Source organism: Phacochoerus africanus, chromosome 3 (genome assembly GCF_016906955.1).
Source record: "Phacochoerus africanus isolate WHEZ1 chromosome 3, ROS_Pafr_v1, whole genome shotgun sequence".
Taxonomy (NCBI): domain Eukaryota; kingdom Metazoa; phylum Chordata; class Mammalia; order Artiodactyla; family Suidae; genus Phacochoerus; species Phacochoerus africanus.
Window position 1 is genome coordinate 103,492,595 of NC_062546.1, and position 23,780 is coordinate 103,516,374.

The following is a 23,780-nucleotide window of genomic DNA, read 5'->3' on the forward strand; positions in this document are numbered from 1 at the left end:
CGTTCATCACATCACCTAGAATGGTGTAATGCCTATATTGAAAAATCAATAAGATGTCACAAATTGTGAGGACATATTTACATAGTTACACTGGTTTTTAACCAATTTATTCATTTTATATTTTACTTATTTTCAGGGGGAGTATTATTTTTGTTATTCTTACCAGTTAAGTTATTCTTTTTATTATGATGTATAAAATATTTAATGGTATATAAGGCTTTCTTCTTTATAAATTTTAGTTGCATAATATACACAATTTTAATATAATGCTAATTTTTAAAGAAAAATTGAAATGTGATAACACTAAATAGTAAAGATGAAAGCCATACAAAATGGGATAAAGCATAGAATTAATTTCCTATTTGTCTCAGCGTATTTTCCATTCCACTTCTCCAGAGGAAGACACTTAATCTGTTTCTTAAGATCCATGATATAATACTCTGTTTGAATGTAATTGTGTTTAAATATATGTATTTTATTCTGTAAAAAAAAAATATTCTGTGATAATCCATGTGGGAAAAGAATGTGAAAGAGAATGGATGTGTGTACATGTATAACTGAATCTCTTCTGTTGTACAGCAGAAATTATCACAACCTTGTAAATCAACTGTACTCCAATAATTTTTTTTTAAATGAAAAAAAAGAACTATAAAACATTAATCAAAGAAATTAAAGAAGATGTAAAGAAATGGAAAGATATTCCATGCTCCTGGATTGGAAAAATTAATATTGTAAAAATGGCCGTACTACCCAAAACAATCTACAGATTCAATGCAATCCCTATCAAATTACCCAGGACATTTTTCACAGAACTAGAACAAACAATCCAAACATTTATATGGAACCACAAAAGACCCAGAATCGCCAAAGCAATCCTGAGAAACAAAAACCAAGCAGGAGGCATAACTCTCCCAGACCTCAAGCAATATTACAAAGCCACAGTCAACAACACAGTGCGGTACTGGTACCAAAACAGACATACCGACCAATGGAACAGGACAGAGAATGCAGAAATAAAACCAGACTCCCATGGTCAATTAATCTTTGATAAAGGAGGAAAGAACATAAAATGGGAAAAAGACAGTTTGTTCAGCAAGAATTGCTGGGAAACCTGGACAACTACATGTACATCAGTGAAACTAGAACACACCCTCACAGCATGCACACAAATAAACCCAAAATGGCTGAAAGACTTAGATATAAGACAAGACACCATCAAACTCCTGGTAAAGAACATAGGCAAAACACTCTCTGACATCAACCTCATGAATATTTTCTCAGGTCAGTCTCCCAAGGCAACAGAAATAAGAGCAAAAATAAACCAGTGGGACCTAATCAAACTGACAGGCTTTAGCCCAGCAAAGGAAACCAAAAAGAAAACAAAAAGACAACTTACAGAATGGGAGAAAATAGTTTCAAATGATGCAATGGACAAGGGCTTAATCTCTAGAATATACAAGCAACTTATACAACTCAACAGCAAAAAAGCCAATCGCCCAATGGAAAAATGGGCAAAAGACCTGAATAGACTGTTCTCCAAGGAAGATATACAGATGGCCAACAAGCACATGAAAAAATGCTCAGCATCCCTGATTATAAGAGAAACGCAAATCCAAACTACCATGAGATACCTCCTCACACCAGTCAGAATGGCCATCATTAATAAATCCACAAATAACAAATGCTGGAGGGGGTGTGGAGAAAAGGGAACCCTCCTGCACTGTTGGTGGGAATGTAAGCTGGTACAACCACTGTGGAGAACAGTTTGGAGATACCTTAGAAATCTATCCATAGAACTACCATATGACCCCACAATCCCACTCTTGGGCATATATCTGGACAAAAGTTTTCTTGAAAAAGACACATGCACCCGCATGTTCTTTGCAGCACTATTCACAATAGCCAAGACGTGGAAACAACCCAAATGTCCATTGACAGATGATTGGATTTGGAAGGTGTGGTATGGAATGTGGTACACAATGGAATACTACTCAGCCATAAAAAAGAAGGACATAATGCCATTTGCAGCAACATGGATGGAACTAGAGACTCTCATACTGAGTGAAGTAAGTCAGAAAGACAAAGACAAATACCATATGGTATCACTTATAACGGGTATCTAATACACAGCACAAATGAACCTTTCCACAGAAAAGAAAATCATGGACTTGGATAATAGACTTGTGGCTGCCCGAAGGGAGAGGGAGGGAGTGGGAGGGATTGGGAGTGTGGAGTTATCAGATGCAAACGATTGCTCTTGGAATGGATTTACAATGAGATCTTGCTGTGTAGCATTGAGAACTATGTCTAGATACTTATACTTCAACAGAAGAAAGGGAGGAAAAAAATGTATACATGTTAATTGTAACTTGGTTCCTATGCTGTAGAGTGAAAAAATAAATAAAATAAAATTTAAAAAGGAAGAAAAAATAAGACATAGAAGATGAGCTCCTGCTGTGGTGCAAGAGAAATGAATCCAACCAGGAACCATGAGGTTGTTGCTTTGATCCCTGGCTTTGCTCAGTGGGTTAAAGATCCAGCGTTGCTGTGAGCTGTGGTGTACATTGCAGACACGTCTAGAATCTGGTGTTGCTGTGGTTGTGGCATAGGTCAGCAGCTGTAGCTCTGATTAGACCCCTAGCCTGGGAACCTCCAAATGCTGTGGGTGCAGCCCTTTAAAAAAAAAGACCTAGAGTAGCTGAGTGAATAAAAAAATTATGATGCCTATAAGAAACTAACTTTAGCTTTAAAGACACAATGACTTTGTCATAAAGAATAAAAAAAGATATTTCAAGGAAAAGGTAACAAGGGTAGCTATACTTATATTAGACAAAAATAAACTTTAAACTTAAAAATGATACAAAGAAAGTCATTATGGAATGATAAAGGAGTTGATCCATCAAAAATATATAAAAATTGTTAATATTTAAGCACTCAACATCAGATCACCTAAATAGCACAAAAATTAATAGAACTAAAAGGAGAAATATGTAGCAATAGAATAACAGTTTGGGCTTTAATATCATACTCTCAAGAATGGATAGACCACCCAGACAGAGAACCAATATGGAAACAATGGTTTTAAACAACATTATAAATGTATGAACCTAATAGACATAAAGAGAACATTCTACCTGACAACAACAGAATCTACATTCTTCGTAGGTACACATGGAGCATTTTCTAGCATAGATGACATATTCAGGCCACACAAAAAGTCTTGGCAAATCAAGAAGATTGAAATCTCTCATATAGTCTCTGACCACATGGTATGAAAATAGAAATCAGTAACAGGAGGAAAACCATAAAATTCATGAATACATTGAAATGAAACAATACTCTCCTGAACCACTAATAGATCAAAGAAGAAATTAAAAGGGACATTTTAAAACATATAGGAGTTCCCATTGTGACACAGCAGAAACTAATCTGACTAGGAACCATAAGGTTGCAGGTTTGATCCCTGGCCTCACGCAGTGGGTTAAGGATCCAGTGTTGCCATAAGCTGCGGTGTAGGTCACAGACACAGTTCAGATGGGGCATTGCTGTGGCTGTGGTGTAGGCCGGCAGCTACAGCTCTCATTAGACCCCTAGCCTGGGAACCCCTATATGCCACAGGTGTGGCCCTAAAAGGACAAAAAGACAAAAAATTAAAAATTAAAAAAATAAAAGCATATAAATCTTGAGAGAGACAAAATGGAAACACAATATACCAAAACTTATGGGATGCAGCAAAAGCAGATCTAAGTGGGAAGTTCATAGCAATAAATGCCTATATTATAATAGGAATAAGAAACAATCAAATAAACAATGCAACTCCATGCTTCAAGGAACTAGAAAAAGAATAAACCAAGCCCGAAGTTAGCAGAAGGAAGGTAATAATAAAGATTAGGGCAGAAATAAATTAAATAGAGAACAGGAACACAATAGAAAAAAATTAATGAAACTTAGAGTTGGTTCTTTGAAAAGATAAAATAGGTAAACCTTTAGTTAGACTAAAGGAAAAAGGAGAAAGGGTCCATATCAACAAAATTATGAAAAAGGATATATTATACCTCAGAACACCAAAATGCAAAGGATTGTAAGATGCTACTATGATATCTCTATGCCAAGAAGCTGGACAACCTAGAAGAAATGGATAAATTTATATATATATAAAATGAATATATATATATATATATTCTATCTATCCTTAAAATATAGATATATAGATAGATAGATAGATATAGATATGACCTACCAAGACTGAATCAAGAAAAAATAGAAAATCTTAACAGACCAATTACTAGTGAGAATATTCATTCAGTAATCAACAATCTCCCAACAAAGAAAACCCATAACCAGATGGTAAATTTTATCAAACATTTGAGAAAGAATTAAGGCCAATCCTTCTCACACATAAACTGAAGAGGTGGAAACATTCTCAAACAAACTCTTATGAGGTCAGCATTACACTGATACCAAAGCCAGAAAAGGACACTACGAGAAAAAAAGTTACAGACCAATATACCTAAAGATAGAGACAAAAATTCTGAATAAAATACTAATAAATGGAGTAAAGCAGTACATTACAAGGATTGCTCATTTGGAAAGGAATATGTAAAACTGTCTCTTTTCAGATGACATTTTATGTAGAAGTCCTAAAGACTCTACAAAAAATTGTTAGATCTAATCAATGAATTCAGTAAAGTTGCAGCATGTAAAAATAAACATACCAAAATCAGACTGTTTTCATATGCTAACAAAGAATTATCTGAAAATAAAATACAAAAATAATTATATTTAAAATAGCATCAGAGGAGTTCCTGTCATGGCTTGGTGGTTAATGAACCTGACTAGCATCCACAAGGACACAGGTTCAATCCTTGGCCTCACTCAGTAGGTTAAAGATCCAGCATTGCTGTGAGTTGTGGTGTAGGTCGCAGATGCAGCTCAGATCCTGAGTTGCTGTGGCTGTGGCATAGGCCAGCAGCTGTAGCTCCGATTTGACCCCTAGCCTGGGAACCTCCAAATGCTGTGGGTGCAGCCCTAAAAAGCATAGATTAATTAATTAATTAATTAATTACAATAAATAAAATAGCATCGGAAATTAAAACAACAAAATGCTTGCTTTTGGCATAAAAACAGACATAGAGACCAAAGGAAGAGAATAGAGGGTCCAAAAATCAACCCCTGCATATACAGTCAACTAATATTTGATAAAAGAGCCAAGAATACCCATGGGGAAAAGATAGACTCTTCAGTGAATGGTGTTGGGTAAACTGGATAACCACATGCACTGGATAACCACTGAAACTGCACCCCTCACAAAAAATGGACTTGAAATGAATGAAAGACTTAAACGTAAGACATGAGACTGTAAAACTCCTAAAGAAAACAAGGAAAAACCTACCTGACATTTGTCTTGGCAACAATTTTTTGGATATGACACCAAAAGCACAAGCAACAAAAGCAGAAATTAACAAGTAGGATGACATCAAACTAAAAAACTCTGTACAGCAAAAGAAACAATCTGCAAAAATGAAAAGGCAATCTAAGGAATGGGAGAAAATATTTGCAAAAAATATATCAGAAAAGGATTAATATATAAAAATATATAAGAACTCAATAACACAAACCAAACAATCCATTTTTTAAAAAAATGAATGGAGGACCAAACAGATTTTTCCAACGAAGACATACAAATGACCAACAGGTACATGAAAAGATTCTGAACTTCACTAATCATAGGAAATGCAAATCAATACCACAATGAGATATCACCTCACATCTATTAGAATGGCTATCATCAAGAAGACAAGAAACAAGAATTGGTGAGGATGTGGAGAAAAGGAAAGCTTTGTGCACTGTTGGTGAAATATAAAATGATTTAGCCACTATAGAAAACAGTGTGGAAGTTCTTCAAAAAAGTAAAAATTAAGTTACCATGTGATATAGCAATCCCACTTTGGGGTCTATACACAAAGGAAATGAAGTGAGGATCTTGAATGAAAAGTTATCTGCACTCCTGTGTTCATTCTAGCTTTATTCACAATAGCCAAGATGTGACAACCCAATGCTTATCAGTGGATGAATGGATAAAGGAGATTCGGTATACATAACATGAAATTCTACTCAGCCATGAGAAAAAAATGCAACAACACAGAGACACCTTGAGGGCCTTATGCCAAGTGAGACAGGTCCAACAGAGAAAGACAAATGTTGAGTGATATCACTTTTATGTGGAATGTAAAAAAGCCAAACTCATAAGAACAGAACAGAATGGTGGTTACCAGGGGCTAGGAGTCGGGGAACTGGGGAGATGCTGCTGAAGGGTACAACCAGTACCCTTACAACTCAAAAACACCATATTGTAAATTGCAAAGCCATAAGAAACTAGATGTTAATTGTTCTCACCATAAAAAAGAAAGGATAATTATGTGACCTGATAGAGGTGTTGGGTAACACTGTGGTGGCAATCATATTGAAATTCATAAATGTACCAAAATCAACACATCATATGCCTTAAAAGTTACACTATATGTCAACTGTATCTTAATTTAAAAAAATACTTAAAAATAGATAAAAATCGCAAACATGAAAATGATCAAAAGTAGAAGACAAAGATATAAAACTTTCTTCTCAAAGTTTATAAATGAAAAAAATAAGTCAATTTAGAGAAAAGTGTCATTAAGGCATTGATCAGTAGGTAAATTAACTTTAGATAAACTGGTTTTAGGTCAAGTGACTCTTGGCCAAAGGCACAGTCTTAGGTTTTCTATACTTTGTTCTGTAGGGTAGGGAAAGAGGTTAGGGCTCCTTTTAAGGTTTTGGCTTATCATCTTTTGATAATACATGGCTATTGAGGAAACAGTGTGCTTTTATTTAATTCTCCTGATCTCACCAACCATGTCATATGGGACAGCTATACAAAGGATTAATAACAGATGAGAAAATTTTAATTTTCAGTGTGAGCTAAGTGTATTTACCCTTCAGATGTTATTAAGAACATAGTATATATGTGATACTATCCTCTCTTTTAAAGAGATAAGTTAAAAGTACAGCTTCTTCCTCCTCCATCTCCTCCTTTCCCCCCCTCCTCCCTGCCTCCTCCCATTCTTCTCCTCCTCCTTTTTTATTCTTCTTCTTCTCTTTCTCCTCTTCTTTTCTTCTTCTTCTTTACCTTCTCCTCCTTCTTTTTCTTCTTCTCCTTCATCTTTCTTCTGCTAAAGAAATGGTCCTTAGCCAATCATTTTATCCCTTTTGGGGAAAACAGTATGCTGTGGAAGGGTTCCTTTGCAATTCAGAGGACTTTGGTAACAGGGACTTTACACTCAATGACCTGACTTTTTGGCTCCTTTTAAATATGACTGGCTATAGTTACTGACTTCTGAGAAATTTGAGAGCCCACAGAAAAAAGTAAAGGATAAGCCATCTGGTCTCCAATAATTAGGTTAATTTGTCACCAAATTTAGAGGCTGCAAGGTTTGGAAATATTCCAGGGGAAGCTGTTTTATTTTCTCACTTGTTAAGCTTCATTGACCAAAAGGAATGCCAATCCCCAGAAGTAAATAAAAGGACCTGGGTTCTACTATCCTGACCACTCACTTCTCTACCGGGCATTCAACCATGAGACTCCACTCACTGATTTCTCTTCTCCTCCTCTCTTTGACTATAATACCAAAAGGTAAGATGGTGAGTAACTGTAGAGGTAGGTTTTTTAGGAGATCCACTGGGATGCTCAATTATACTGTGGCCATCTTAACCACAGTCTCAGGGATGCAGAAGTCCAACACGGTCACCTCCCTTACAAATGATGAGGCCGAACTTGAGAAGCAGGACAAGGATTTCCATCAATGTAAAATTAGTTCCAGAATCTCCATGATTAGAAAAGGGGGCCCAAATAGAGGTAGAAATAGAGAAGTTTTGACATATGACTTAAAGCTAAATAAGCATACAAATCAAGAAGAACCCCCCCCCTCTAGAACCCCAGTCTCCAAAATGAGAGTGAAAATGGCAGCTGCTGAGTCAGATTTGGTTAGTGAGTAGATGTGATGTGGAGTCTACTGGTGAGGAATATTTCTTAGGGGTAGATGTCAGGTGCATAAAACAGAGCTCAACAAAAAAATAACTGTGTGTTCTAAGTTATTAAAAACCAGTAGGGAACATGGGAATTTGGAAAAACTGTAAACAGTGGAATGGTGCTTCAAAGGCAAAATTTTAAGCATAAAGTAAAATACGAAGGAAGCATGCTAACCATCTGAGTTACATCCTTAGCACGCATGATTGAGAAATTTGAATGTTAAAGTGTCAACTCAAAGGAAAAAGGGAATGTGGTCATTTTAAGGCAGGTTAATTCAGTTCCCTGTAAAAACTGAGAAGACTGTGTTTGCTGTTAATGATAGGTGGTTCACATCCCTCTTAACAGCATCTGTTCTCATGGGACTAGCTTAAGTCTAGGTAACTCTACCCTTCCTTGATTCATCTATAAGGAATACAATTCAAGTTACTCACTCACTTGATCTTGGCCTAATCTATGGGATATCATGGGATCTCCCTGATGTATAGCTATGCCTTCTTTTCTTTTCTTTTCTTTTTTTTTTTGAGGGCCACACCTGCAGCATATGAAAGTTCCCAGGCTAGGGGTGGAATCAGAGCTGCAGCTGCCAGCATCAGCAACACCAGATGTGAGTCTAGTCCACAACCTACACCTTAGCTTGTAGCAATGCCAGATCCTTAACCCACTGAGTGAGGCCAGGGATCAAACCCTAGTCCTCATGGATCCTAGTCAGGTTCATTACCACTGAGCCACAACGGAACTCCTAGCTGTCTCTTTTTGAAGGAGTTCATGTCATTCTCTTTTGGCTCTCAATTCTGCTGGAAGACACAGCCCTAAGCTGGAGATAATCATCTTTTGAAGTAAACACATGTAATGAAGCCTGAGAAACCACCAGTAACTGTTTCCAAAGAGATCAAGGGTATCAATACCAAGAATGAGGAATTAGGAGTTCAAAATTCCTAACTTTTCAATCAGGTAATTTCTGTGATCCAAAGATAAATAAGTCTAATCTAGCTCTATATGTATTCTAGTAAGCCAAAATCATGTTTAGATTTGAAAAATGTGTACTATCCCAAATCTCTCTCATCTTCTGGATGAGGCCCCTTCTACAGTATCCCCAAAGAAGTTCCCATTTTAGGCACCATGATTCAGACTCCATGAAAGTCAGAAACCAAAGTGTAAGACCAAAACAGCAAAGAGGGTGAGAAAAGTGCATCTTTGAAGGTATGAAGGACTTGTGATTCACAGGCAGAAACCACCAAAGTCCACGATGATAGATGTGGGGAAGGTAGACAGGATGCACAACAAACTCTACTTTAATACTGATCTGGAGGATGAATCTGGGGTACACCATGTTAACAAAATAAGCCAGTCAAATAAGATGAAGATGGCATGATCCCACTTACCTGAGGTCTCTAAAACAGTCAAACTCATAGACACATAGAGTAGAAGAGCGCTTTCCAGGGGCTGGGAGAAGGGACAAATAGGGAGTTGTTCAATGGCCTTAAAGTTTCACCTTATACAAGATGAATAATTCTAGAACTCTGCTGTGCAGCCTCAGCCTTCTGGATAACAGTAGTGCATTGTGAACTTAGACATTTCAGAGGGAAGATCTCATGTTTAGTGTTCTCACCACAATAAAAAAGAAGAGCATAGGTGAAGAGCAGAAGGTTATTTGGGGTTGGTAGCAGAATTAGTGCCATTCCAAGGCCCCCAAATACAATGAGAACCCTTCAGAGGCATGCCTTTCACGAGATGACAACTTCTTTCTCCAGATCAGCCCTCCTTTGTTTCTCTCAAATCAGTTCTACCAAGAGGATGGATTAAACAAATATCCTATAATTCTGCATGGGAGGGAATAACTTTCAATGGCCACATATTTTGTGAGGAGAGGATACTGAAGTCACATGGAAGGTCATTACACCTTACTTTTGCATATTGAGATGTTCATGGATGCATAATTAAATGAGACCTCGAACACTCTTCAGTCAAAGAAAAGGAATTTCTGTGTTGGTCAGGCTGGATGGGCCCCTTAGGACCTGATGGTTAACTGACATGTTGTTTGAGCAATTTAATCTATAATAATTATCACATTCCTCAAAATCCTGATTTTGGTCCCTGTTGTTACCTTGGAATTGAGAATCTACCAGATATCTGGAATCAATCTGATAACCTTAGAAATTTTGTAAATACTAAATAACTTTTCTTTCACAAAATTTCTTTTGAGGGAGAATTGAGTGGGTGGGTTATGAATTTTATTAAAGACATTTACCAAAAAAATCAGATTTAAAAAAAATCATTGTTTTTATGAAGGAAATTTATCCAAAGAAATGACATGATCCAAAGAAGAAAATCTGGTTTATCAACCTGCAGTCTAATGAATGTTAATGATCACTCCTTGAATATATATATTTTCAAGACCTGTCTTTATACGTCTCTGAGAAAGAAAAGATGCATAGTATCCTTGAATAGACTGAAAAAGTTAGTTAGTTAGATAGATAGATAGATAGATAGATAGATAGATAGATAGATAGATAGATAGATATGCTTGAGCGTATGGGGATAAAGAGGTTAGAATGACATACTCTTAAATTTATTCATTAGCCCCCTGAGAATTAAGGAAATTATTGTATTCGTCTTATTCTTACTTTGGGGAATAACATCATGTTCAAGCAGACCACCTTAAACAGAAGCAGAAGAAAGCTTGAGCTCTACATCACCTCGGGAAAACAGAACTGTCACTCTGGGAGTTCCCATTGTGGTTCAATGGTAACAAACCCAACTAGTACCTATGAGGACAAGGGTTTGATCCCTGGCCTCATTCAGTGGGTTAAAAATCTATGGTGTAGTTCGCAGACATGGCTCAGATCTGGTGTTGCTGTTTCTCGGTTGACAAAGTCCCAAGAAGAGCCTACCCATCCAAACCCTGTCTATCACCACCAAAACAGTCAGAAAAGCTAAAAACTCAGTAAGTCCTAATGCTGAGAAAATCACATTCTTTTCAAGATTAGATGAATGTTCCACTATACGGTCTTCTATTTTACTGTGATGCTAGATTTTCCTCCTTTTAGCTGTAAACATTCATGTTGTGATACAATCTCAAGGGCGCATCTAAATTTTGTTTATTTTCCCAACAGCAATTATTAAACATGTATGCTTTCTCTCACTGCATGTGATACAACCATTATAACATGTGCCTATCCTATAAGAGTCTGAAGTCTATTACAGAGTCATTTCTTTGATAACTTTTTTTTTTGTCTTTTTGACATTTCTAGGGCTGCTTCCCGCGGCATATGGAGGTTGCAAGGCTAGGGGTCGAATCAGAGCTGTAGCCACCAGCCTACGCCAGAGCCACAGTCATGTGGAATCCGAGCCACATCTGCAACCTACACCACAGCTCACAACAACGCCAGATCCTTATCCCATGGTGCGAGGCCAGGGATTGAACCAGCAACCTCATGGTTCCTAGTCAGATTCATTAACCACTAAGCCACGATGGGAACTCCAAATAGCTCTTTATTATGTCAGTAAGTCTAAAAAATAAATTCCCATATTTAGGAAGAAATGTTTCTTCCTGGTGAACAAGGTAACTTTAATATTATTATTTTTTAATATTATTATTATTTTTTTACTTGAACTAGTGCTTGGGCATGAAGATATGTTACAGTCATGGTTGGAAGGGAGAAGATAACTCTTCGGCTTCCTACTCAGATAATACCTCCTTAACTTCAGCCTCATATTTAGCAGAGAGTGCCTCACTTGTAGAGTAAATGGTTGTGGTCCTTTTGATTCAAGCAAGAGGCATCTTTCAAGTACAGAGAATGCTGCTATCTTAGTCCAGATACTGTATCAGAAAACTGAACTTTCAGCACAGTGGGTGACAAGGTTGCCTGCCAGGGACAGGTTAAGTCTCTTGGCTTTGGCTGTGGCTCCACACACTCCAACTTGCATTGCGTGGGATATGTCTAAGTTCATGTCCAGAGACCTCGTTGAGACCACATTCTGCCTCGCCCTACGTCTTGCCCAAGCCTAAAAACCCTTGATTCAAGCTTCACTGGAAAACCAGAAAATCTCACCAACTGTTACACTAAGTGCATGGATGAGGCAATGGGCAAGAGACTAAGAGTTGGCAATAGGACTGCTGCACCACTGGGCATGACACCTGCACTAGGTGAAGATCAGGCAGTTGAGCTAGATCCTCATGGAGCTGTCTCCTGAGGCCATCAGCTCTGTCCCTGAAAGACAGACACTTCATCTTCCAGAAGTGGCAAAGCAGAGGTAGCACAAGATGCATTCTAAACTTTCCATGCTGCCATTCTCTGGGTGCACAGAGACCTTGAGTCTCTGGATGCTTGGCCTGAGAGCAGTGTGTACCACCAGGGTGTACCAGGCTAGACCTTCCAGCAAGCGGAGAACACAGTCTCTTGTACTTGAAATTTCAGGTTCTGAAAATTCAGGTACAGGAGGCTTCACAGGTTTGTATAGCCATGGCTTGTTTTCAACAGAATAGAGAGACAATAATGAGAGCCCAGTTTATGTACCAAAAAAAAAAAAAAAAAAGATTCAGAGCCCCAAAGTGGTCAAACTATCAGTCTAAACTATCAGGTCTAGTTAGTCGGGGTTAGAATATTACTGGATAATAAAGACAAACAGATATACAAGTGAGTTAATAGGATGGTTCAGGAACTAACTCCTATTAATGTCCCTGTTGTGTAATATCCACCATGATCCCCAGGGGAAAAAAAAGACACTTGGTTGTGCTGGAAAAGTCAGAGAAAGTTTACTGAGTCTCAAGGGAACTGTATGGAGACACATATTCATTATGCGATATTCAGCAACCAAATGAATTAAGAAAACATATGAGTATATTTAAGGAAAAATGCTTTTCCACTCTGAGAGAGATCCTCTCCAGGTATCTGCATATAAGGGTCATTGAACAACATATAAAATGTGCTTCCTGCGTAGTCTTGAGATGGGGGAATTAGGTAAAATGGAATCTGAAGGATGGATAGACTTTGCAGAAAAGGAGACGAAGAGGAGTGCAGATGCTCTAAGGATAAGGATGCTGTAAACACAGATGGGGAGGTGAGCACAGGTGAGGAGGTAAAAGGATGGATACTTTCTTTGAAATAGCCTTTCTTAGTTGAGGTGTTATTGGCATTTAGGCCAGGACAATTCACAAGGTGGGAAATTTAATCCACTAATTCCAAGGATATCTCCCCAGTCATGGGGAAAAGAGATCGCCCCACGCATTTCAACATGTACTGCCCCCTGATATAAGGACAACTCTCTACAAGCATCTAGAAATAGCCTGCCCTCTCTAAGATGTGCACAGTCCCACACTCTTATGCGTTTCCCAAAAGTCATTTCTTTTGCCTAAATGTTCCTTTCCCATAGGGAATATCATTTATCCTACCTCAAGGCCATTCTTCTGTCCATTTATTGTCTTATGTTCATTACCAGTGATTTGAGGGTGAATTAACAATGTCAAATCTCTTTCTGTTCAGCAAGGACTGGCCTTATTCCGGGACAAAAACAATGTATTCTTTTGAAAGGGGTGTGTAAGGACCATGCATGCATCGGCACAGAGGACACCATTGGTATATGTAATGAAGAAAAAAAATGTTGTAGGAAGTGGTGGATATTAAATCCCTATCCAACACCTGTTCCCAAGTCAAAATCTCCCTGATGAGAGCAAACTGTAAGCCACTGGAACTCAAGAACACATGGATGGATTGCATAGACTCCTGTCTGACCCAGAATCCAAAATCCAGGACAGATGATGCAGACTCCTTTTAAACTTGTTTTTCTCCCTTGACTGGAAATAAATGCACTAATTCTGCATGTATTTATCCCTGGTGGATGTCTTCTTGATGCACATGCATGCCTCTTTAAGAAGCACATGACTAAACTAAATAACAACAGACTCTCATACTCTAAAGGTATTTAATAAAAATTACATGACTTTCTCTAAAAAGATAAAGGTAAAATGTTCACGTGAAAAAAATAATAAGGGAATAAAATAGCAGTAGGTAGTGTTTGATTATGTAAAGGGGTGTATCAACCTTCTTCCTCCTCTGACTCTGAATGAAATTCATTTTCATTATATGAGACACCTACTTGGGTGACATGGATTAAGGTCTGTTCATCATGTGGTCCTGCTAACATTGCACTTGAGCACTAGACTCACTCCCCACGCAGTCCTACCATTCCCAGCCCGGGCTGACTCCCTTCTCTTCACCAGGCCCTGGAGGAGGGAAATGCAAGAGCTGCTTCCTGCAGGGAGCTGAGAACTCAGTGTGCCCCAGAGTTCTTTCCAAATTTACCATGAGATTATTCCACTTTCTGGCTGGGAGAATTTCCACCAGAATAATAATTCTAGATAATATCTACTTGATGGCTAAGAACATGAAAGGGCAAAAAAGAGGTCAAGATCTGAAGATTATTATAGTAGGTGAAGTAAGTCAGACAGAAAAAACAAATATCATATGATATCACTTATATGTGATACCAATGAACTTGTTTACAAAAGGGAAACAGACTCACAGACTCAGAAAATGATCTTATGGTTATCAAAGCAGAAAGGTCGGGGGAGAGAAATTAGGAGTTTGGGATGAACATATATACACTACTATACATAAAATAGATAATCAATGAGTACCTACTGTATAGCACAGGGAACTCAATATTCTGTAATAACCCACATGAGAAAAGAATCTGAAAAAGAATGGATAGACGTGTGTGTGTGTGTGTGTGTGTGTGTGTAACTGGATCACTTTGTTGTGCACCTGAAACTAACGCAACATTTTAAGTCAACTATACTCCAATATAAAATACAAATTAAATTAAAATGAAAAAAAAGAGGTAAAGAATGTTACAAGACATGAGTTTTACGAGGATGGAAAAACTCTTTTGAATGCAGCCAAATTACCCCGCAAACAAAATTCGAGGCTTTTCATTTCCTCAACCACAAAGCCTATCTATGGTCAATAAACCAGAATAAGTTTAATCCACCTCCAAATATTCTTAGGATTTTTGTTTCTAGGATTTATGTGCATTTCAATTGCCCACAAGACTATATAAATTTCTCAAGTACAAGACCTGCCTTTATTCATATCTGCACGTCTAGGACACCACGGAATTTCACAACACACAGTGTAGTTCTCCATACATCACTATATAGTTGAAACTGTGGTTGCTTTGTTTACTGGTCATATGACTTTGAACTCTTTATTTACCTTGAATTGCCTTAAAATTTTTCTCCAACAAATGCATGAAATAAGAAATCTAAATACTGGGCTTGTTGTAAGGATTAAATGAGTGTACACAAGGCACCTGAAGCATAAATGGCAAAACCCAGAAAAGTCGGCCACTAACATTGCTGTTCTCTCATTGCTAAAATGCCTTAAGGAAATAAATCATTGTACTTAGTCTTATTACATGATGCAAATATTACTAGTTTAAAATAAATAAAATGGTACAACATAGATTTTATATTGAAAGAATATATAGAAAAAACAATGTCTTGATATTTCAGAAGAAACCACAACAAAGTATGCTAAAAATTCATATTTTTAAAATTGCAAATACCATTGTTTTCTGATACCTGAAGCTTTATTTGTTCAATAAATATGTCTCACGATCTCCTATGAAACTGAAATTAAATAAGCAAGTTAGGAAAAGTTTTAAAAAACATTTCCATCAGGATTGATAATGAAGCTTAAATACTGACATTTCATTAGCATTAGACAATCCTTTCTAAGGACAGAATAAATTAAAATAAGTAACAATAGGAGTTCCCATCGTGGCTCAGCGGAAGCAAATCTGACTAGCATGCATCCGTGAGGATGCAGGTTCGATCCCTTGCTCAGCGGGTTAAGGATCTGGCATTGCTGTGAGCTGTGGTGTAGGTCACAGACATGCTGGGATCCTGCATTGCTGTGGCTGTGGTGTAGGCCAGCAGCTATAGCTCTGATTAGACCCCTAGCCTGAGAACCTCCACGTGCTGAGGGAGCAACCCTAACAAAAAAAAAGCAACATCAAGAGAAGGACTTTTTTTCAGATGATGGAGTTGAAATTGTTATTTTATTTTTTAATTTTTTATTTTTTTTATTTTTATTTTTTGTTATAGTTGATTTACAATGTTCTGTCAATTTCTGCAGTAGAGCAAAGTGACCCAGTCATACATATATAAACACACACACATATATATATAGTTACATTCTTTTTCTCACATTTTCTTCCATAATGTTCCATCACAAGTGACTGGATATAGTTCCCTATGCTATACAGCAGGATCTCACTGCTTATCCACTTCAAATGAATAGTTTGCATCTATTAACCCCAAACTCCCAGTGCTATTTTATTAATGGTATGATGGATAGTGAGCATCACTGAGAAAAAATTTCTTCCAAAATCTCCATTCTTCCCTATTCTTTCAGCCCTGAGATTATATAAAATTTTCAGAGGTTTCCTTTAGGCTTTTATTATTACTGAAACACTGAAAAATATTTATGTGTTATTTTTCAAAAGGCTTTGAAGACACAAGAGTAGAGGGGAGTTAATTTATTCACCATGTCGAGGAAGAAGTTTCTGAGGAGCTGACCTTGAGTGGTGCCTAGAAGGAAGTGAAGGCTGGAGCTCAATAATTCAGTAATTCTCTACGGGAGCTCTCAGTCAGATGACATGAAGTCAAGGGCATTTCAAGTGCTTACAATCCTCTTTGCTCCATCACTAAAGCTGGATTTATTTAGGCAAGATAGCAGTTTCTAGGTATAGGTAATAAAAACACGGGGCATTATTCTACTAAATCTTGGTCTCTTAACTTCACAATAGTTAAGACATGGAAAAAACCCCAAGTGTCCATGGATAGATGAATGAATAAAGATGGATATGTGAGAAAAAAGATAAAAATCTGAAGAGGGTCCAGTCATGCAGAAAAGTCTACATCGTCCTCTCTTATAGTCCAAAATATAAAACAAGAATGTATACATGTATGTGTAACTGGGTCACTATGCTGTACAGTAGAGAAAAAAATAATAGAAAAAAATAAAAAATAAAATAAAATTTTTAAAAAAGATAGATATATATGTATATATATCCCACTTGTGTATTCATATATTTACATATATGCATATATGTGTGTATATATATATATACATTTATATATATCCTTATATGTATATATATTAAGCCATAAAAAAGAAGGAAATCCTGCTACTTGTGACAAAATGGATAGAACTCGATGGATTATTATACATGAAATAAGTTAAATACCATATGCTGTCATGTAATGTGGAATGCAAAAACAAACCAAAAATACAAAAAACTCAAAGATACAGAAAACAGCTTGTTTTCTGTTGAAGTCAGGGAGTTGGGGGTGGGTAAAATTGTAAAAAGGTACAACCTTCCAGTTATAAAACAAATTAAGTCCTGGAAATATAATGTACAGCATGGTGATTATAGTTAATAATTTCTTTTTTTAATTTCCACAATACATTATTTTTTTTCTACTGTACAGCATGGTGACCCAGTTACACCTACATGTATACATTCTTTTTTCTCACACTATCATGCTCCATCATAAGTGACTAGACATAGTTCCCAGTGCTACACAGCAGGATCTCATTACTATAGTTAATAATTTGTTTGGCTGTATTGCGTACTTGCAAGTTGCTAAAAGAGTAAACCTCACAAATTATCATCATAAGGGAAAAAATTGAAACCTTGTACCATGATGGCTATTAATCATACTGTGCTAATCACTTCATAATATATACATATATTGAATCATTATGTTGTACACGTGAAAGTAATATACTGTTATATGTTAATAATATCATAACAAAAAAATCAATTCTTTTTCAGTAATCAATAAAAAGAGGGCAAAATTTAGGAAGCATGTAAAAGACCTGAACAATAGTAACAACCAACTTAATCTAATAATTCACATTATTTAAAAGCTCCACACAACAACAACAGAAAAGACATTCTTTTAGGTGTGCACTTACCAATGCAAACCATATTCAGGCCCGTTAAACACATCTTGATAAACGTAAAATTATTCAAACCACAGAAAGTGTGCTCTGTGATCTTAAGAGAATTAAACCAGAAATCAATACTCAGTACCTGGAAAATTACCATATATTTGGAAATTAAACAACACATCTGAACTGAGCATTTGAACTGAGTTAGAATGAAACACAACATAAAATGTGTAGAATGAAGCTACAGTAGCATTTTGAAAGAAATTTATAGTATCTAAATGTTCATATCATCAAAGAAGAGCATATTAAATCTAAAACAAGAAAAGGAGATGAATATAAATAACAAAAGCAGTTAAGGAGAAAACAATAGAGAACAAAAATGAAACCCAAAGCTGGTTCTTTGAAAAGATGAGAGAAATCATAAACTGTTATCATTGTGATCTGAGAGGGAGAGAGTTAGAGACAGAGAAGACAGAGATCACTAACGTCAGAGTGAAGGAAAGGACATCAGATCCTGCAGATAGAAGATGAACAACCAGGCATTCTTTTTTTTTTTTAATTTTGAAACTTTTTATAAAGTTATCAATAAAAATAACAAAAACTGCATGAGGATAAGAGAATAGATCAATGGAACAGAATGAATAATTTCAAAATTGATCAATATATACAAGTTCAATTAATATTTTCCAAATGTACCAAGGTGATTTAATGTGGAAAGGATACTGTTTTAGTACACAGTGCCAGTATGATTCAATATCAATATGTCTTTTTTTTTTTTTTTGTCTTTTTGCCATTTCTTGGGCTGCTCCTGAGGCATATGGAGGTTCCCAGGCTAGGGGTCTAATCAGAACTGTAGCTGCCAGCCTGCGCCAGAGCCACAGCAACGCAGGATCCGATCCGCGTCGGCAACCTACACCACAGCTCATGGCAACGCCGGATCGTTAACCCACTGAGCAAGGGCAGAGACGGAACCCGCAAGCTCATGGTTCCTAGTCGGATTCGTTAACCACTGCGCCACGACGGGAACTCCGTCTTTTTTTTTATAATTTATTTTTTTTCCCACTGTACAGCAGGGGGATCAAGTTATCCTTACATGTATACATTTTTCCCCCACCCTTTGTTCTGTTGCAATATGAGTATCTAGACATAGTTCTCAATGCTACTCAGCAGGATCTCCTTGTAAATCTATTCCAAGTTGTGTCTGATAAACCCAAGCTCCCGATCCCTCCCACTCCCTCCTTCTCTCATCAGGCAGTCACAAGTCTATTTTCCAAGTCCATGATTTTGTTTTCTGTACAACCAGGCATTCTTAGGCATAAGTTTGTGTCCATAAATTCAAAAAGATCCATGAAAATGGGCAATTTCTTTGAAAGAAACAAATTACTAAAACCTACTTAAGAAGACATACATGAGAAAGAAGAAAGCCAAACCACAGGGACAGAAAGATAAGTGGTGGCCAGGGGCTGGGAACAGGTGCCACTGACTACAAAAAAAGATGTGAAGGGGACTTCGGAGGACAGAGAACTGTTCCATGGATTGATTGTGGAATTGCTAAAATAACTATATGCATTTTTCAAAACTCATAGAAACGTACACTAAATTTTAATGAATAAAATTCTACAGTGTAAGATGCATGTCCATAAATCTGGCTTAAAATAAGACAAAACAAATATCAGCTCTATTCTGTCTTCTGTTTGACTGCTTCCCTTACCGACTTCTAATTAACTTGTGTCTTCTTTTCATCAAGCTTGAACATCATGATAGAATTCACTCACAAGAACTTGCTATACTTTTCCACCCAGGACAAGGCCTTCCAGAGTAACCACGACTTCCACCCCCATAACTTTCCTGTACCTTTGAGGTCTGGCGACACTACAGGGACAGATAAAAATCTGAAGAGGGTCCAGTCATGCAGAAAAATATATATCATCCTCTCTTATAGTCCAAAATATAAAACAATGAGCACTGATACTGAGCAAGGGAAAGAATCCTGTCTGGCTCTGCTCCTGATACGGGTCATATAACCATACTTTTTCCTGAGTTCATTCAATGTCAGCTGCCACCTGATAACCCTATAGCCAAACCTCAGCCCTGAGGAGTGGTCCAAATGGCTAGAAGAAAGACAAGCCTCTACAAGGATGTAGATGCTGTAAACCAGAATTCTCAGCTGGAGATGCTTTTGCTCCCAGCACATAACTGGCAATGTCTAGAGACACTTTTGGATCTGGCCACCAGAAAGGTATTAGTGGCATCTAGTGGGGAAAGGTCAAGGATAGTGCTAAACATCCTACGACCGAGAGAAATATCTTCAAGACAAATGAATATCTGGCTCCAAATGTCAAAGGTGCTAAGGCTGAAAAACTTGGATCCAGGCTTTTTAAAAAAGAAAAGAAGCAGAAGAATCAGAAGAGGATCAATAAATGTCTTGCCTCCAGAACATGTTGTAGGAAAGCCCTAAGTAGGTGTGAGCTATTCACATGCCCCCATCACTATCCTTAGAATGATGTGCCTTTAATGCATGAAAATGCAGCCCATGAAAGTAATTCTTAGAGACTCACTCCAACCTAACTGGTAACATTTTTCATTCTTATATATTGTTTCTCTACTGTTTTTGTTTCTCCATCTTTTTCAGATGGAGAAGCCAACTTCTGGCCTGGTTAGCTTTGGACCTCAACACTGGAACAAATCTGACTTAGTTCATCCCCAGGTCCATACTTCTCTTTGTATTTTCCCCTTAACCTCCCTTGATGACTTAAAATCTGTCAAATAAATTACAAATGCATTTACAACATAAGTTGAAACATCTGCATGTCAATTTTTTTGACTATTGAGCCCTAAAAACATGGCATTCACTATGGCATCATTTTTATCGACATCAATGAATTCCAATTTCCTGCTTCAATGCCATGCTCCTTGGTGATGCGGGAGCTACAACTGTGTAAATCTTGTTTCCCAGACTCCTTTGCTGACTGGCTTGCAATGACAGACACTACGGGGGTGGGGGTCTTGAGTGTGGGAAAGCAGGGCACTTCCTTCCGCATTTTGGTTCCTATCTCTGTTGCCACAGCAGGGACACTCTGCATTCAGGACAATGGTCAGCCCACTTTCTCATAACTCCAGCACCAGTCTCACCATGCCTTCAGATACCAACAACAGTGAGTTGACATCCTTTAGTTCATAGATCTGAGGACTGACTCAGAAAGGTCTTACCTCAGAGTTCCAGAGGTACCAACCACAGCTGGGCAGTTTGTCCCTTTCCCCAAGGCCTGGGGACCATAGGAGGCCTCCCCCAGTTCTGGGTTCCTTCCCTTCTATTGCCCCCTTAAGGGGTGGTATATACTGCCTGAAGTTTTTTCTGGGGTCCCTTGGCATCTTCTTTGAGCCCTACACCTGTATAACAAATCCTGATATGAATCTTTTTTGTCCAAAACACAAGTATATTTTAATGGACTAGATGCTGGATGATAGAAATGCTACCAGCATTGTTCATCCTGCTGCTGCTGCTGTTACTACCACTACATCATGCTGAAAGTCTATAAAATACACAGGTCTAGTTACCTCACAACAAGTGGACAGAGTAATACAGACTTCATTTCCTCACTCAAAACTGATAGAGCAAGTCCGTGAAAGATACATTAAGACTATAGAGCATAGAAAAGAGTAAAGTTAAGGTAAAATCTACACTTTCAATTCTAAATACCATAAATGTGAAATATAACTCAATTTCTATTTTCTAAATAACATAAAGAAGAACTGAACACATAAGAGCTCTACAAAATCCATTAAAATTTTAATGGAAATGGCACAGACAAGTATATATCATCATAATGCATATACCTGGAATTTAATAAATGAAAATTAAAATAATAAAGCATAAAATAATTCAAAAACATTTTTATAACTAGGAAGGAAATGAGAAGATACTCCTTATACTGATTTACTGATCAGATAAGCTAACATAACTTCTATATAACATGTGGAATTATTATTAAGATAATGTAAAATGTCAAAATTTATTCAACTAAATTAAATGATAATTCTGATAAAGATTGTGTTCTACAGTGGATCCACTAAAATGGAATTTCCACGTTTCCTTCTTCTCCACTAACAAAAGATCATCACCAGCACTCTCCAGTCACCAACATAAAGTTACAATTTTAGGGAAAATCAGGGGCAGGGAAGAAACTCTTAAAGATTGAACACTGATCTAAAAAAGACTGAAATCTAAAAGAGACTGTTTTACAAAAAAAGACTGAGATATAAGATATGTTTTCTTTATGCATATGAATAACTAGTGTGTGTGCGTTCGCCTTACTGAAAATAGGCTTTAAAACAACTATCAACACTGTGCATAATGATGAAATACAAGAGGCTTATTTTAAAATAAGTATTTCCTAATAGCTACTGTGATTTAAAATTGTTCTGGAAATTCTAGCCCTCCAAATTAGTCTAATTTACAACAAGAATAACTTCTCAGTATTTGACCACAGATATATTTTAACAAGGGAAACAATCCATTGAACACAAATACAACCCACAGGGTGGCAGCTTCTGATAATGTTCCCACAAGTCCTGCCTCCTCTGTCCTTGCCCTGTGGTGTCATCTGCCCTTTGGTGGCTTGCTTCCTTCCAATTGCCAGTAGTACTATTGCCTGGGTGAAGTTGGATGGTGCAAGCTGGGTGATGAGGCAGGGTCCACTTAGGCTGGGGGAGGGAAGAATTAACCAAAAGAGAGCCTTCATACTTGTGCAGGAATCAGAAAATGCACAAAGTTCACCTATGTTCACAGCCAGAGAAATGGTGGGTAGGCTTCTCTTTCAGGCACTCACATCGCAGAATCAGATGGTCATAAACCAGGATCTGAAGCTTTGGAAGAAGTGATGAGATGAAACGAATAAAGCTAAACCTCTGAATGGATTTGCTTCTTGGATTTTCAGCCGCACAACCAGCATATGGAATTTCTCTGGCCAGGGACTGAACCCAAAAGCCAGCAAAACCTACACCACAGCTGCAGTTAAGCCAAACGTATAACCCACTGTGGTGGGCCAGGGATTAAGCCCATACCTTAGCGAAGATCAGAGCCACTGCAGAGACAATGCTGGATCCTTAACCTGCTACACCACAACAAGAACTACCCAAATGGATTTTTGATTGCTCCCTTCCATTTTGATTGCATAAGTCCTGATGAAAAGAAGGGAGGATTTGTAACTGAACCGAGTCATTGGTTCTGCTCAACTGATCATCATGTTTCTTACCAACAGGAAGAGATAGATAGATAGATAGATATAGATAGATAGATAGATAGATAGATAGATAGATAGATAGATAGATAGATAGATGATAGATAGATAGATAGATGATAGATAGACAGACAGACAGACAGAGAGATAGACAGATGCAGGGACATTTCTCATGGAGTAATCATTGTTTATCCTTCTTCCAACAAGGAGCATAAAGTTGAAAGGGAAACATCAAGTGTTTGTTTATCACAGGAAATACTCTTGAACCAATGATTGCTTCCTGTTTCTTTATTCTCTCTCTCATTGTCTCCCACCCAACCCCACAATCTCCCATCCCATCCCACCTCTCTCTCTCACACACAAGCTCAGACACATATTTGTGTGCAAGGTAGAGAGTGCCATTTGCATGGTTATTTTCAATAATTTTATACACGTGTCTCTAAAACATGTGTCTGGAGAAGACCTGAAATACAACTGTAAGGCCTTCATCATCCTCCCCCCTGAATTTGCTCCAGT

At 37.4% G+C, this 23,780-nt stretch overlaps 2 protein-coding genes across 2 annotated transcripts in view; one reads left to right on the forward strand and one right to left on the reverse strand.

Moving 5' to 3' along the window:
- The window catches only part of LOC125122176 (beta-defensin 109-like), a 74,048-nt gene that overhangs the window by 16,696 nt on the left and 33,572 nt on the right, over window positions 1–23,780 (reverse strand). The gene's annotated exons all lie outside the window — the stretch shown is intronic.
- LOC125122173 (beta-defensin 130B-like) lies at window positions 7,609–13,727 on the forward strand. The gene is made up of 2 exons (XM_047770410.1): window positions 7,609–7,666; window positions 13,546–13,727. Exons 1-2 carry the CDS (start codon window positions 7,609–7,611, stop codon window positions 13,725–13,727), a joined length of 240 nt encoding a protein of 79 aa, XP_047626366.1.